This window comes from Ursus americanus, chromosome 2, assembly GCF_024610735.1.
Source record: "Ursus americanus isolate L20-20 chromosome 2, mUrsAme1.1.p, whole genome shotgun sequence".
Taxonomy (NCBI): Eukaryota; Metazoa; Chordata; class Mammalia; order Carnivora; family Ursidae; genus Ursus; species Ursus americanus.
In genome coordinates, this window is record NC_142128.1 from 97,419,272 (window position 1) to 97,435,391 (window position 16,120).

The window sequence follows — 16,120 nt, forward strand, 5'->3', positions numbered from 1 at the left end:
TGTCCCTCCAATCCCTCTGGCCAGCGTGTGTACTAACTGCACCATGGCTCCTGGGGCCTCAGTCACAAGCCCTTTTCCATTCAGGGGTACAACACTGCCCCCAACTGAAATAGAAGGTCCCAAAGACCTCCGCAGAGGAGAGACTGCCCACGCATCTGAGCATCTGGATGGGGATGTGGGTCACATGGGAGGATCCATCAGTCAAGATTAAACCGCTAAGGTTTATACATCTCAACATATGTAAATGTTGCCTCTTAAACACTATAAAAAATAATAATGGGGGGGGAACCCCAGTGGCTCAGTTGGTTAAGCATCTGACTCTTGGTCTCAGCTCAGGCCTTGATCTCAGGGTTGTGCGTTCAAGCCCCGCGTGGGTAGTTGTTGAAGCTGGGTGTTACGGCATGCAGTTCATGATATTTTTCGGCTTAACCATGTGTATGTTTGAAATTTTCCACAATAAAAGTTTCCAGATATATTCCACCTATCCAGTCGGCACCGAGGGAAATGCCACCTAGCTGGGGATCTGGAGAGCTGACGGAGGACGGACATCTCTCCCATGTTGGGAGAGGCCGGGTAGCGTATCCCTACAGGTTCTGCCTAAGACACAAGCATCTGTTTCTTTTCTTTCTTTCTTTCTTTCTTTCTTTCTTTCTTTCTTTCTTTCTTTTTTTAAGATTCTATCTATTTATTTGACAGAGAGAGAGACAGCCAGCGAGAGAAGGAACACAAACGGGGAGTGGGAGATGGAGTAGCCAGTGGGAATGGGTGAAACCAGGGGGAGAGGGAGTAGCCAGGCAGGAGAGAGAGTAGCCAGGGAGACAGGGAGAATCCAGGGGAAGTGGGAGAAGCAGGCCAGGCTTGAGCAGGGAGCCCAACGCGGGGCTCGATCCCAGGACCCTGAGATCATGACCCGAGCCAAAGGCAGATGCTTATCCGACTGAGCCATGCAGGCGCCCCCAGGATACCTCTTTCTTCCTCCTTAAAGGTCTTTATTTGAAATCTGCTTTTTGATAAATATTTCTTTTTTTTTTTTTTAAAGATTTTATTTATTTATTCGACAGAGATAGAGACAGCCAGAGAGAGAGGGAACACAAGCAGGGGGAGTGGGAGAGGAAGAAGCAGACTCATAGCAGAAGAGCCTGATGTGGAGCTTGATCCCATAACGCCGGGATCACGCCCTGAGCCGAAGGCAGACGCTTAACCGCTGTGCCACCCAGGCGCCCCATTGATAAATATTTCTAATTATATTTTGTTTTCTTGGTTTTGTTAAATCACTAATATTGCAGGCAACTTGCTTATCATAAAGATAAGGTTCCCATTTTTATCATAATAGAAGGGACAGTTGGCTACATTCTCAGTTAAATGATTATTGAAGCCAAGACTGAGACCCCAGACATTCTTTGTAGGTGGTCATCCATCCTCCCCTTGAATACCTCCCGCACAGGAAGTTCACCACCTCCTGTGACATTCCATTCCGTTGTTGGAATGAGTCTTAGTCGGCTCAGGCTGTTATAACGAAATACCATAGACTGAGTGGCTTATAAATAGCAGACATTTATTGCTGAAGTCTGAGAGAGATCAGAGTCCCAGCATGGTCGGGGAGGGGCCTCTCCATGGTCACAGACTTTTTTCATCTTCATATGGTGGGAAGGGGCTGGAGAGCTCTGGGGTCTCTGTCATAAGAGCCTTAACCCCATTTATGAGGGCTCTACCCTCATGACCTAATGACCACCCCAAGGGCCCACCTACTCTTACCATCACTTTTGGGGGTTAGGATTCAACATCTGAATTTGGTAGAGATGCGTTCCGATCATAGCAGAATGTAATTGTTAAAATGTTCGTCTCCTTGGCTGAGCTGAGGCCTAGCTCCTGATGGCAATGCTCACTGGATGACGGGACACACTGGGATGGCCCGGCTGGAAATGGCCGGGGCTTGAGGCCTGGCACCACCACATCCCAGCTGTGTGACTCTGGGTTAGTCACTCAACCTGAGTCTCACCTGCTTACGTAAAATGGGGTTCCTTATTTCTTCCTTTCTTCCAGGCTTGTTATCAGAATCAAATGTGATGAATTACATAAATGTGCTTTTAAAATAACTTCATTTAGGGGCACCTGGGTAGCCCAGTCGTTAAGCACCTGCCTTCGGCTCAGGGCATGATCCCGGCGTTCCGGGATCGAGTCCCACATCGGGCTCCTCAGCTGGCAGCCTGCTTCTTCCTCTCCCACTCCCCTGCTGTGTTCCTTCTCTCGCTGACTGTCTCTCTGTCACATAAATAAATAAAATCTTTAAAAAATAATAATAATAAAAATAAAATAAAATAACTTCATTTAAATAGCAAGGACCTGACAGGGGACACGTGATTTGCATAAATTATCTTTTTTTTTTTAAGATTTTATTTATTAATTTGACATAGAGAGACAGCCAGCAAGAGAGGGAACACAAGCAGGGGGAGTGGGAGAGGAAGAAGCAGGTTCATAGCGGAAGAGCCTGATGTGGGGCTTGATCCCAGAACGCTGGGATCACGCCCTGAGCCGAAGGCAGATGCTTAACGACTGCGCCACCCAGGCGCCCCTGCATAAATTATCTTAATCAATCATCACAACGTAAGTATTATGCTCCCCATTTGGTGGGGGGGAGAAAATGTGCTTCATAAAAATTAATGTGCCTGCGCTTTACCATCTTGGAAAGGAGGCAGGACTCACACTCCCATGTGCGTTGGTCTCCCAGCCAGCGGTGAGGATTCTGTCCTGGGTTCCCCTCTAGCGTGCTGGTGACCATACGTTCTTTCTCTCTCCGTCGCATGTGTGTGTTTCCTCTCATAGGAAGAGGAGGCTGGCGCAGCTGTACCGGCAAACTGCCTGCTTCTCCTTGCTGTGGCAAATCTATAGCTCGAATTATTTTTTCCACTACAAGTATTACAGCCACCTGGCAGCTATGATGCAAGTGAACACGGCCCTGGAAACTCAGGATGATTTTCAGGTAGGGTGTTGTTGTAGCTGCTTTTTAAAATCTCTGCATCTCATTTAGAGGGAAACTCCTACAGGGAGCCAACCGGGATTCAAAATCCGGGCCAGGTTGTTTTGCCAAGGGCAGCAGCTCTCAAAACACTTTGGTCCCAGAATCACTCTGGCCTCTTAGTAATTCTTGAGGCCCTCAAAGCTTTTTATTTCTATGGGTTGAATCTACTGAAATGATAAGAAGGAAAAACCGAGGTATTTAAAAAATATTTTTAAAGAAAAATAAAACTCTTACATATTAACGTAATTAACATTTTAATAGGAAAAACAAAAGGCCAAATTCCCCAAACAAAAAATTGAGAAGAGTGGCATGTATTGAATTTCTGCCAATATCTTCATGTCTGACTTCATAGAAGACGGCTGGGTTCTCGGTGTTTCTACCTTCACTCCATTGCAGCCTCAGACGTTGCCCCTGGAAAATTCCACTATATGCCACTAGAGGATGAGGGGAAAAAAGGAAAATGTTAAAGGATAAGTTTAAAAAAAAAAAAGATAAAATCATGACTCGTACAAAAAGAACCCATGTCAAAGATCCTATTAAACACATTAATTACTGAGAAACTAGTAAGATGTTACAACTGGTTCCAAGGAGAATTCAGTTTCTGCCTGGACGCATAGTCTAGTTATGGGGCGATAATCACACGTATTCCCCTGAACACTGACATTTCTATGCAAGAGGCTAATTGACATTACTATCCGTTTTCTGCCTCAGGCAGAGCTGTAAAATAGCCCAAAGACAAGGAGAGGCAGAGATAACCTTAGTGAGTGACCTAGACTGGACAGTCGACCGAGTTTGTTTTTTTTTTTTAAGATTTTTATTTATTTATTTGACAGAGATAGACAGCCAGCGAGAGAGGGAACACAAGCAGGGGGAGTGAGAGAGGAAGAAGCAGGCTCATAGCGGAGGAGCCTGATGTGGGGCTCGATCCCATAACGCCCGGATCATGCCCTGAGCCAAAGGCAGACGCTTAACGACTGCGCCACCCAGGCGCCCCAGTCGACCAAGTTTTTGTTGTTGTTGTTTGCTTTGGTCTTGCATCATTTTTCCCCACACAAATAATGCCTTGATATTCTGCAACTAGCTTTGATTTCTTTGTGCACTCCCTGACATGGCCTCAGGACCCACTGGCAGAACTGCTGGTCTATGTTGTTGGGGAGGAAGAATTCTCTCTCCCCTTCAGGGTCCTTCTAACTGAATTAAGAATCAAGTTGACATGAGACAGAGTAATAGGAGAAATTCAGATTTAATAGCGTACGTATGGGGAATCCACATAGACCTGAAATTCCAAAGACAATGAGGCAACAGGAGGCTTGTATGAGCTAGGGAGAAGGGTAGGGGCCTGAGGGCACGAAGGGGAGGAAGGCTGTTAGCAGGAAGTTGAGGAGATGTTTGGAAAACAAAGGTGTTGTCTTATTACACAGCGAAATTCCGTAGGTAAAGAGGAATCTCAGGAAAGCGGGCAGTTGAGAGACAGGTAAAGAGCTCTTCCTTGAAACTAATGTAACACCGTATGTTAATTATATTTCAGCTTAAAAAATAAATTTGTTTAAGCCTTAAAAAAAAAAAAAGAAAGCCTTTCCTGAATCTGCTGGGTTTTGATTGCTTTTGACTCAAAATAATTGATGGGATTTTGGAATATAGGTGAGGTTCAGTGGGGTGGAGTCCGGAGTCGATGACGAAGAAAGAATTCTTGAGACGTCTTTGATACAAAATGGTGGTTTATTGAAGCTCGGGGACAGGACCCGTGGGCAGAAAGAGCTGCTGCCCCGGGGTTGTGAGGGGTGGCTGATTATATACTATGGGGTTGGGGGAGGTAAGGAAAAAGGGAGGTTTCTGAACTTTCATGTGTTAAAGAAGACTCACAGGACACCCGAGGCCTTGCCGTTGTCAAGTTCAGGTTGTTTACCCCTCTAGTGAGGCATTAACATGAAGATAGTGGGAGCTTCCTGGAGGAACGTTACACTCTGCCCACTTCAAGTATCTGTCAACGGGCTGCAGATTATAAAGTCGCTTAATTGTATCTACATTCCCTTCTGGAAGCTAGGTTATTGATAGAAATGCTTTGTTCTTGTAAATTGCTAAGACTTTCGTAATTGAGGGAGACTCAGGTCTTGCAGGATTGTGATCTCCGTAAGTTAACTATTTGTTTTTTCTTTCCTTAGCTTTAGGGCAGCCAGAAGTGCCTGAGGAATGTCACATATATCCCATCTGCGGGGGGGTGTGGGGGGAGAGTTGTGGGGTGTCAGCTTCTGCTTTGTCCTGCTTGCCTTCTGTTCCCTCATCAATAATGTTCATGCCAAAGTGGCCCATTTGGGGGCAGCCTGCCCTTGGCTCCTACAAAGTCATAAACTGGGACATCTTTGTTTAGATGCAGAAAACTCCAGGAGACAAAATAACAGATTGTTAAGCTAAATCCAATTCATCTAATGATCTAGTTCCTTTATAAAAAAGCATATCAAGCCTAGGTTTCTTCAGGGCAATAACTTCCTCTTGGCGTGATTAATCATCAGGAATTAAGGGAAAATGGTCAAGTAGCCCTGTAAATGCTGGAGGGGCTTAAATTCCTAGCCAGGAGTCTGTCCCCAGCATTAGTACCTTCCAATAGCCCAGGATACGTAAATATTTATAAAGCCCATCACATACAGCCCTCTGCCCATCCTCCTCCTGTAGCTCCCTGGGCCACTAAACCCAGCCATATCAGACCTCTTGTGGCTCCTCAAACGTGTTCAATCCCCTTGTAGGGTCTTTGCAGTGGACACTCCCAGACCTTTACAGGGCTCCGTGCTTATCAGCTTGAAGGTCACCTCCGTCATAGGCCTTTCTTGACCACCTAGCCCATTGACTCTTTAACCTGTCACCCTGTTGTAGTAGGTCTTCTCACCATCTGACATTTTCTCGTTTGCTCCTTTTTTAGTGTGTAGCCTGAGTCCATCCGCTACCGGCCTATAAAGTCCCTGAGAGCAGGGACCTTGTCTGCTACCTTTTCCCATCGTGAGCTTCAATAACAATGTCTGGCACATAATGCGCACTCAACAAATATTTAGTGAATGAAATCCTTTAATTCCCCTCCATATTTGGGGGGCTGTCTCTTAAAAACATGGTGGCACTGGGGGACAGGAGACTATAGCGGAAAAACCCAAACTGGAAAGTGAATCGATAGAGGCTTGTTGACAATATGGCCATGACCGAAGGCAGAGCAGCCTGGCAAGTGCTCCCCTGGGTGCTCAAAAGCAAACGAGACACTCATTGTTGGATAACACACAGAACCAGAATGAGCCCCGAGAGAGTAGTTTCCGGAACTTCACCTATCTGTGGCGTGACCACTGGCAAGCCACATAGCCTCTGAGCTTCAAATTTTCCCCCATAGAGGAAAGCAGTTGGACTCTGCTTTTGGTCCAAATCCAAGAAGTCCTGGGCTCTTGTATAGCTTTGGACGTTTCATTTGCCCGTCAGTCCTCTCCTGGTCCACAATTTCCGGCTGCCCTTCCCTTCTGGTAGCCACATTGGAAACACAGCCCAGATCAGGAATACAGGAACTCCCTCAGATCGACTTTGTGGTTTAACAAGTGCCCATAGAACTGCCAGTAACACAGAATTTGTGGCCTGCTTATTTTGTGTGATTTGAAGAATTCTAGGAAAAAAGTCCCCTTCTCCTAAATGCCTCCCCACTGACTCTGTGGGCAAGAGGAGCCATCGAGCGTGCCCTGGAGGATCCAAGAAACAGGTGGCAGAGACCCAGTTTAATATCTGCACCTAAGCCCATGCCTTGCCCAAACGACCAGCTCCACTCTCAAGCTCAATGAACACATGTTCCCTGGCCAACACTGGGCGCTGCCCCTGGCCTTCCTGCCTTGGTTCCATCCACTCCTCTTCTCCACTCTTCTCCATTTCAGATCATCAGGGCCTATCTGGACTATTCACTGCACCACCAGCTGGCCGGGCACCAGGGCGTGTGGTTCAAACACGAAATCATGGTCATGGAACAGATCTTCAACCTCCCCCTAAAAGGCGTGGGCATTGAAATCGTGTCCTATGTGGCTGATACACTGGGCTACACCAAGCTTTTAATGGGTCACTTGGACTTGGCCATTGACTTAGGTAAGGTTTGTCTGGGCAAGAAGGGATATGCGGAATACAAGTAACACCCCGAAATGTACTGGAATTGTTTTCTTCCCAGGCTCTCGAGCCCACAAGATGTGGGCACTGCTCCGGGATCCCAACAGACACTACATGGTCCTCTGCTGGCTTAGTAAATCTCTCTTCTTGAAAAACAGGTATTTAGCTGAAAGCATTTTCCAAAATTAGAGGGAGGAAGCCATTGTAATTGAGCCTTCTGGGCTCACTTGACCCTGGCCATTGGGTGGCAAAGGACCAGGACTTACAGTAAGATGTGACTGATAATCATAGTTTTTGGGATACCACTGTTCTTTGCACAGCATTCTTTTTTTTTTTTTTTTAAGATTTTATTATTTTTTTAAAGTAATCGCTACATCCAACATGGGGCTCAAACTTACAACCCTGAGATCAAGAGTCGCACGCTCCGCTGACCGAGCCAGCCAGGCGCCCCTGCACAGCTTTCTTTCCCATACATCACCCCTAGTCTGTTTACTCTCAGTGACTGGAGGAGAGTCGGTCAATCACTCTGCTTGGGGATCAGGCCTTCCCTGGAGGGAAAGGGGCGAGTCTCACAGGGAAGGCAAATGCCCAGAGAAGAGCCCCCGGGACCAGAAGCTCCTGCCAACTTGGCCTGACTCTGGTGGCCCTGATACAGAGGTCTGTGACAACAGTTTGAGCAAAGAGCCAGTTTGAGATTTGGGAGTGGGTCTGAAATCTGCGTAAGGGCCATATTTGGTCTGGAATTATGGGTAGCATGGAAACAAGACCAGCACTCAACTCCATCTCTCCTCCCCAGCACTTCCTAATCTTACTACCTTCCTTGCCACAGAAACAAGCAATTGATCCAGGTGCTGGGGTGGCTGTGGGAACTTTCTATAACAGAAGAGCACATCTTCAGCAAGGCCTTCTTCTATTTTGTCTGCCTGGACATCATGCTTTATGCTGGTAAATGTGGCTTGGGGACCTACAAGCAAGCGGGGGCACAGTGTCCCCACACTGTGTGCTTGGTGTGGTGTGGCAGCTGTCAGGGCGGGGGTCTTCAGACCACTAGGAGTCTGGCTGGAAAGACCTCTAGGACCAGGAAGGGGAGAGCATGGTGGAAGAGCTGAGGAGCCCTCTGGAAGGTGCAAGGATTATGAAGGACCAGCAAGGAGGAGAGTTTAGTCCAGAAGAACCTGTTGGGTTTAAGCTGCCCGTTTAAGGGGGAGATCAACTTACCCACCAGTGTAGGGACCAACACACATGTCGGTCCCTATATGTGCCTTTTACTAGAGGACTTGTTCGCAGAATATACTCAAAGACTCATGCTTTAGGACGAAGGGTGGAATTGCGAATGGGTCCAGGCACTGGAAGCTGTTGGAAAACAAGTTCTGTCCGGATACTCCTGGTTACATCAGATAGGCAGCCCTCAGCTCCGTAGTAAATCAGGCCAAGCTGGGCATTCCTTCCCCACCCTGTGATTTTGAAGAGGGAGGCCGGGGTGGGGCAATGGGCAGGTCCCAGGCTGCACTGAGGCCATCTCCAGCAGGGCTCCCAGGGGAGGGTTGGTTGAAACTCCACTCCTGCCTGGTTGAGTCTATGGAATTGTACCCTGTGTGCATACACATGCACGGAAGCTGGGGCTCTGCAAACACGGGGCACTGTGGTCACAAGGTTGTTGCCCTCCACAGGACCCTTTGGAGTCTCTAAACAGAGATGATGGCCTCTCCCCACAAGGAGCTACTAGGCTAGAACAGGTCCACCCCCACCCACCACCAAAGCTCTCCTGTTTCTCTCTTTTTTAGGCTTTGTTTATAAGACATTTGAAGAATGTTTGGAATTCATATACCAAAACGAAGACAACAGAATCCTCAAATTCCAAAGCGGAATCCTCCTGGGACTCTATTCCTGTGTAGCTATCTGGTAACGATGTGTTGCATATCACTAACTCCCAAACTGGAAAAGGTTGACTCCTCAAGAAGAGTTCTATGAGATTAAAAAAGAAAAAGAATCTATAATTTATACGGAGACAGATTGAAGGCGTCAGAGTGGATTTACGTTGAAAGGCACCCTGGGGGGCCACCTAGTTCATCCCCCTTAGGCAAGACCACCTCAGTTGTATTCAGTGCAACAAGCATTTATTAGCACAGAGGGGTAAGAGTACTGGCTTCTGAGGAGTGTTTGGGGCTTGAGGGAGACACATAAATAGCGCCACTTGCGCACCGCCCCGCCAGGATGGAAGTATATTGAAAACCATTGTTGACAGAAGTGATGTTGGAGGATGTGGCTTGTGTCTGCGGGCGGGTGGGCTTCCTAATTTTGAACCCCAGTATTAGGTTTGCCCACTCGGCAGCAGGCAGTTCTGGAAATCTGCTGTTCTCCCCCATCAAAACGGGCTTCTTTCTGCCACACGGCAGACAGAAGAGCCATACGAAGCTCCCTGTGGGCCTTCCTGCCTCTCGGGCCGGAGGGGGCCAGGTCCTGGGCTACCCCTGCCTCCCTCCTTTCCCACAGTCGCCAACAACCCGTCCCTCCGGACCACTGGAGCCATGAGTGAAGCAGGGGAAGAGAGGTCGTGCTTTGCACCGCTGAGCTCCCTCACCTGAAAGGAATCTGTGGGAGGGGAAGCAGCACCCTTCTGTACCCCGTTAACCCATCAAGCCTGGGCTTAATGCCTTTAACTCATCAAGTTTTTAATTCAGTCAAGCTGCAGCTATGGTCGTACCTTCAAGGAAGTAGAGCAACAGCAAGGTTCCAGAACATTCGTTCAATTACTTGCACAGCATCATTCCCTAGTCTACCTCCTGTATCACATATGCAGCCATGCAGCCCAATAGTTCAATTTGGTGATGAAATTAAATGAGAACACGAAGACAGTCCTATGCAAAGTGCCACAAACTAGAGCAGTTCCAACATTGAAGAGAAATAAACTCCTTGGGAGTTTTTATAAAATTCCTTGGGAGAAATTGAACTCCACAAATTAATTACCCTCACCAGTAAAAGTCCAAAGAAATTAAGTCCCAAGTCGAATTAACTTGCCCATGTGAATAAAAATTCAAGGAATCTAAAGTCCAAAAGTCATCCTAATTTTTTTTTTAAGATTTTATTTATTTATTTGACAGAGACAGCCAGCAAGAGAGGGAACACAAGCAGGGGGAGTGGGAGAGGAAGAAGCAGGCTCCCAGTGGAGGAGCCTGATGGGGGGCTTGATCCCAGAACTCTGGGATCACACCCTCGGCCGAAGGCAGACGCTTAACGATTGCGCCACCCAGGCACCCCGTCATCTTAATTTTTTATTCTACTCTATTTTCTTTCAACAGCTGTGGCCTAGGCCAGGGCTCGTCACACTTTCATGGGCACAGGAATCACCTGGAAGTCTTGTTAACACTTATTAACTCGGATTCCTGGCCCCATCCATCGCCAGAGGGTCTGATTCCGCAGATGTGGGTGGGACCAGCGAGCCTGCCTTTCTAAGGAGCAGCCAGGTGACACTGGTGATCCCAGTCTGTGGCCCACACTTCGAGCAGCACTGGCCTAGGCCCTCTCTCCTTGGAACGGGAGCGATGTCTTCCAGCTCTAGAATGTATAGCTCCAAGCGTCCGATAGCCTTCGCTTTTTTAGAGTCCAAAGAGTTAAATAACTGGTTGCTAATATTACCTGAGCGTTCCCGAGGATTCTCTTTGCCTCAAACCATCAAAAACATTCTATTCTTGCCCCGCTCCCTACCCCAGCATTCCCACCGGGGAGCAGACGGCAGGCTTCCAGGCGCAGGTGCTGGGAGCTGTTACTTGCAGAACCTCAGCTCCTTCCAAGGGCCCCACCGACTTGTGTCCTTCTGTGGTGGCGCAGGTATGCCAGGCTTCAGGAATGGGACAACTTCCACATATTCTCCAGCAGAGCTAAAAACCTAGTGCCCAGAAGAACGCCGACAGCTCTCTACTATGAAGGAATCTGTAGGTACATGGAGGGGGAAGTTCTCTACCTTCAAAAGCAGATCGAGGGCCAATCTGAGAACGCCCAAGACAGTGGAGTTGAGCTGCTGAAGGTGAGCCCACGAGAAACCGCTCGTTGAGTGGGCATCTGTCCACGTCCTTGTGATAATTACTTTCTCGGATTCCAGAATGTATATGTTGATAGTACAACATGTTAAGGTAATGCCTTCCCCCAAAATTAGAGGAAAATATAAATTGCCCACTACCTTACTACTCAGAGAGAACCACTTTTTACGTATCGAGACACCACGGTTCGGATTTTTTTCCAGGTATGCACATGTGCACATTTCCATTTTTAAAACGTGCTATCAAATAAAATATAGTGCGAATGATTTCCTGTCAGTACGTCGTTTTCTACACCACGAGTTAAGAGGAAGCATAGTATTTTCTCTCATAGATTAGATCTCAAAGATCTTGTTGGACAATCTGCCAAACTGTTCTGGGACAGGAATTTTTCATAGCATTTTACTGCTGTTCCTGTGATAAACAGCTTGGTGGGTAAGTCTTCGCACGTGGAAATTTAAAATATTCCAGCTGATCCTGAGTGTGTCTTTTAAGTTAACTTCTTCAAAAAACAAAACAAAAAAAACAACTTGTGAAATGAGTTTTCAAACACTTCAATACAAGCATTACGCAACGTGCATCTCTTCCACTCACTGAACAAAATTGTGCTGAGTGCAAAAGTAGATACATAAGGAAAATATTCAGCTGCTATGTAGTGACCACCAGGTACAGCTGTGGGGGCACAAGGGGGAGCAAATCACACCTCTAGGTTTACAGCCTAGACTGGGCATGCCCTCCAAGGGAGTGAAGGGCTGACTCTGTGGCGTGTTTGCCTTGTTCTCTTAAAAACTGGGCACAAGTGTATTCGTTGTCCACTGCTGGGTCCCCAGTTACCACACACCTAACAGCTTAAATAACACAGATTTGTGACCTCACGGTTTGGCAGGTTAGAAGTCTGGACAGGCTTGCCTGGCTTCTCTGCTCAGGGTCTTAGAAGGCTTTAAGATCAAGACATTGACCAGACTACCCTCTCATGATCTAGGGACCTCCTTGACGTAAAGCATGTATTTATTTGTTCTGATAATAAAGCATTCTGCTGGCTCTCACTGAGGACATGGACTTGCTTGGTTATATAAAACATTATTTTGTTTTACATAATTATTCTGTATTGTGTAATTTCATGTAATTTGATAGAGTAAACATCATTCCTTAAGTTGAGAGAATGACTTATGAGGGATTTGAGACATGCTTAACTCCATGTTGGTCAGAAAAAAATAGGTTTTTTGTTTGTTTGTTTGTTTGTTTGTTTACCATCTTACACATGATTTATTCCAACATTCTCTCTCTCTATCTCTCTCTCTCTCTCTCTTTTTTTTTTCCCAACTACCAGGCACATTACATATGACAAATGAATTGGCTGTCATTATCACTTCTAACTATTGATTAATAATAAAGGTGTACCATACTTTCGGCCAAACTAATATATGAAAATCCAGATAGACAAACTAGCAGGTGCTGAAAAGAAAGCACATCGTTATTTAGTGAGTAGTAAAGCGATAACACTCACCTATCCCAAAGCCAGTACAGGTTAAAAATACAGTAGGTGCTACCGGGGTTACAAGAAAGATGAGAAAAACCCTGAGGACTTTGTGATTTATCTGAGTTGGAGAAGCCGGTAGGGGAGGGGGGCCCGGGACTGGGAAGGTGTGATGGAGGGAACGGAGAGACCACGAAACCACGAATGAAGAGCAAAGTGTGTGTCTCCCACTGTACACAGAACAATGCCTTGTTCCCAGTAGATGTTTCATTTTTTCAGTTATCGATGGGCTAAATAGACATGGAACAGATCAGTCCAGAAAACTCCCAAGTTTTGATTCAATTTCTGTAATATTGAAATAAATGCAATAAAACAATAAGACATCATTTCATTGACCATGAAATTAGCAAAGACATGAAAGAAGACATATTTGTACTCTGAAAGACTCCCACAAACTTTCCAGAGAGCATTCTGGCAAAATATCTTTAAAATAATGCACCTCGGTTAATTCTCTCCCTGGGAATTATCCTAAGGAAATAATCAGATGGCAAACAAAAATTTATCTATAAAGATGTTGATCTCAGGTTGATAGCATTAAAAAAACTAGGAGAAAAGAAAAACTATATGTACTTCACAAAGAGGACTTGGTTAAGTCGGACATGGTGCATTTAAACATTGGGATATCTGATATAAAAATTCTGAATTTCTGACTCTTCTTTTAAAAACTGGAGTATCTGGTGACTCTAGGCCCACATTCCCCAAGGGCAGCCGTTGGCTGGAATTCAGAGGTGACGCTTCTATGGGGCACATCTTCCATCTTCTCTCGCATGACGTAAAAAGCGTAGTTCTGCTATTATCATGCCACATCCAGCTTGCTTACTTTTTTGTTTGTTTTTTTTAGAGAAGGGGAGGGCAGAGAAATAAGTGGGAAAGGATGTACCCAAATGTTAAAAATATTTCTTTCTGGGTGCTAGACTTATGGGTAATTCATATTCTATACTTTTCCCCCCACATTTTGAACAATAACTTATGTTGCTTTGGTAATCAAAAGAAAAGATATTTTTCTAAAAAGTGGTTGCAGAGAAGGGTTAGCGAGCCCCCCCCATATCGCATTCTTGGTCTGGGGGGACCACCGAGGCTATGCCACTTGATACGTGTCAACTTACGTCCACTGCTTCCTATGTATGTCTCTGTAATGTGCTTTTTCATTTGATTGCTTGAAGCTTTGAAATGTTCCCAAATTATCTGTGGAGGAACAATCTTTGCAGCCAAGGACCCCTTTCTGATTCGAATATGCTGTTTTTCCTTCAGAACTTGGAGAGTCTGGTGGCTCAGAATACCACCGGCCCTGTCTTCTACCCAAGGCTCTACCACCTGATGGCCTATGTCTGTATACTAATGGGAGACGGGCAGAACTGTGACCTCTTCCTGAACACAGCCTTACAGCTCTCTGAGACACAGGGGAACGTGCTGGAGAAATGCTGGCTGAACATGAGCAAAGTAGGTCCCGCCAACCAGCAAGCTGGGATGGGGATGCCCACCTTTCCAAGGAAGCCCCAGAAGCTTGCTGCCTGGTTAGGCTTCCCCAAGCCTGGGAGGTCTTTCTGGACAATTCCTGAAAGGGTTGATAGATCTGTAGTTCAGATGTGTGTGCCTCCTCTTCCCCTTTGAGTTCCCATAGACTCTCCCTCACATTCACATCAGCTTCAGCAAGATCTCTGCCCCTTCGTTGTGGCCCTCACCGCTTTCCAGTCTGTGTCATGTTGCATGGCATCCAACATGGCGCCTTGTACTCAGCATTTGTTGAAGTGAATGGATGTATGGGTTTATTTAAAGGGTCATGTGTCAGTATTTGAGTTTGGGCAGCAAAATTCATCACTTGTCTGTGGGTTCACATGGTTCTGAAAGCTCAAGGATGCTAGACCATTTCTGTACGAGCCCAGCCTTGGTCACACAAGGCGACTTAATTCTTGGCCCTCTCCCTCCTCTCAGGAATGGTGGTACTCAAGCTCCGAGTTAACAGAAGACCCATGGCTTCAAACAATCTCGAGGCTTCCGTCATGGGAAAAAATTGTATCTGGCAAGGTAAACATGCAGGATATTCAAAAAAACAAATTCCTGATGAGAGTAAATATCCTGGACAATCCTTTCTAACATTTCATGCAAGAGGACAAAGATTTCAGTAAGACTCCTCCTCTTGCGATTACCCATCATTACCCTTTCTCTGCAGCCGGCACCGCCCCCCCCCCAGGTTCCCGCATATTCTCTTTCGTTCCAGACACAGAACCAGACACGCTGGTTTCTTCCCTCTCTTTCTGGAGGGTCAGAAAGGGTCGGCGGGCTTGTGTTTACTGTCTCCCCGTCTCACACAAACCGCCTTCGCCTCTCACTTTCAGCTTGACCTGTTCATTTCGGTCCATGCAAAAATGTGTGTCCTGTGGAAGAATGTCCATATCAAAATGGTCCATGTTGTGACAAAAACATTTCTAGTGAATCTATTAAACCAAAAATGTTTATTTGTACATGTCCAGTTGTTCTGTCTTTTGTCTGTAGTGTGCACAGTATTGCAAATGGCAAGTTCTTTTCACGGTCCGTAGGGCACGATTTGCAGACACCGTGTTGTGGCGGCTGACTGCGGCTTCCACATGCACCAAGTATCCGTGGAAATAGATTTTTTAAAGTTGAAATACTAGTAATTCAGAGGTATATGTACATGTGTAGAGTTCGTTTGCTTGTTTGGTTTAAGAGAGTAACAGCACTCGACTTCGCTTCCCAGACGCTCGAGAACATGCCCCAGAGCCACCCGCCGACGCTGTCTCTCTTTGTTGGCAGACAGAACAGTTGGGGTTTTTTGTTTTTGTTTTTTAAGATTTTATTTATTTGACAGAGAGAGAGAGCACAAGCAGGGGGAGCAGCAGGCAGAGGGAGAAGCAGATAGGGGCTCGATCCCAGGACCCTGGGATCATGGGATCATGACCTGAGCTGAAGGCAGATGCTTAACCGACGGAGCCCCCCAGGCGCCCCACACAGAACAGTTCTTAGTGGCATTTTGTGCCTCTGACGGTGTGGAATCCATGTAGACTCAGCCCATCTCTTCATGGCCACAGCTCGCTGGTGCTAGCTCATTCCATGGACGCAGGTGGCCATCTCAAGCAGGTGTACCAGGACTTCCGTTTGTCGATTCCAGTCCTCTTCTGATCCTGGGAGGAGGTTCTCCTGATGGGCCTCGAGATGTCCTGCTTTAACGCACACCCGCATTTCTCCTAGAGATGGTGGTGGCAGTGCCACCAGACGGCTGTTTCTCTAGTAGGCCAGGATTTCACTGTCCTGCACAAAGCGAAGATGTGTATTTTTCATCCTGGAAACATAACTGTGCCCCGCAGAGGCCTGGTGGCCTGGGCAGTGGGGAGAACAGCAGCCTAGGAAATTACAGCGTTAAGTTCCAGCACGAGCTCTGCCGCACACGTACTTTAT

At 46.6% G+C, this 16,120-nt stretch overlaps 1 protein-coding gene across 1 annotated transcript in view; it reads left to right on the forward strand.

Annotated features, from left to right (window-relative positions):
* The window catches only part of ADCY10 (adenylate cyclase 10), a 73,927-nt gene extending 58,827 nt beyond the window's left edge, over positions 1-15,100 (forward strand). The window contains exons 25-32 of the mRNA XM_045797418.2: positions 2,824-2,980; positions 6,913-7,117; positions 7,197-7,293; positions 7,965-8,080; positions 8,920-9,037; positions 10,964-11,159; positions 13,958-14,146; positions 14,639-15,100. Coding sequence (XP_045653374.1) covers positions 2,824-2,980; positions 6,913-7,117; positions 7,197-7,293; positions 7,965-8,080; positions 8,920-9,037; positions 10,964-11,159; positions 13,958-14,146; positions 14,639-14,800 — 1,240 coding nt within the window. The 3' untranslated portion in view covers positions 14,801-15,100. The remainder of the gene's footprint in view (positions 1-2,823; positions 2,981-6,912; positions 7,118-7,196; positions 7,294-7,964; positions 8,081-8,919; positions 9,038-10,963; positions 11,160-13,957; positions 14,147-14,638) is intronic.
* Positions 15,101-16,120: the final 1,020 nt, after the last annotated feature.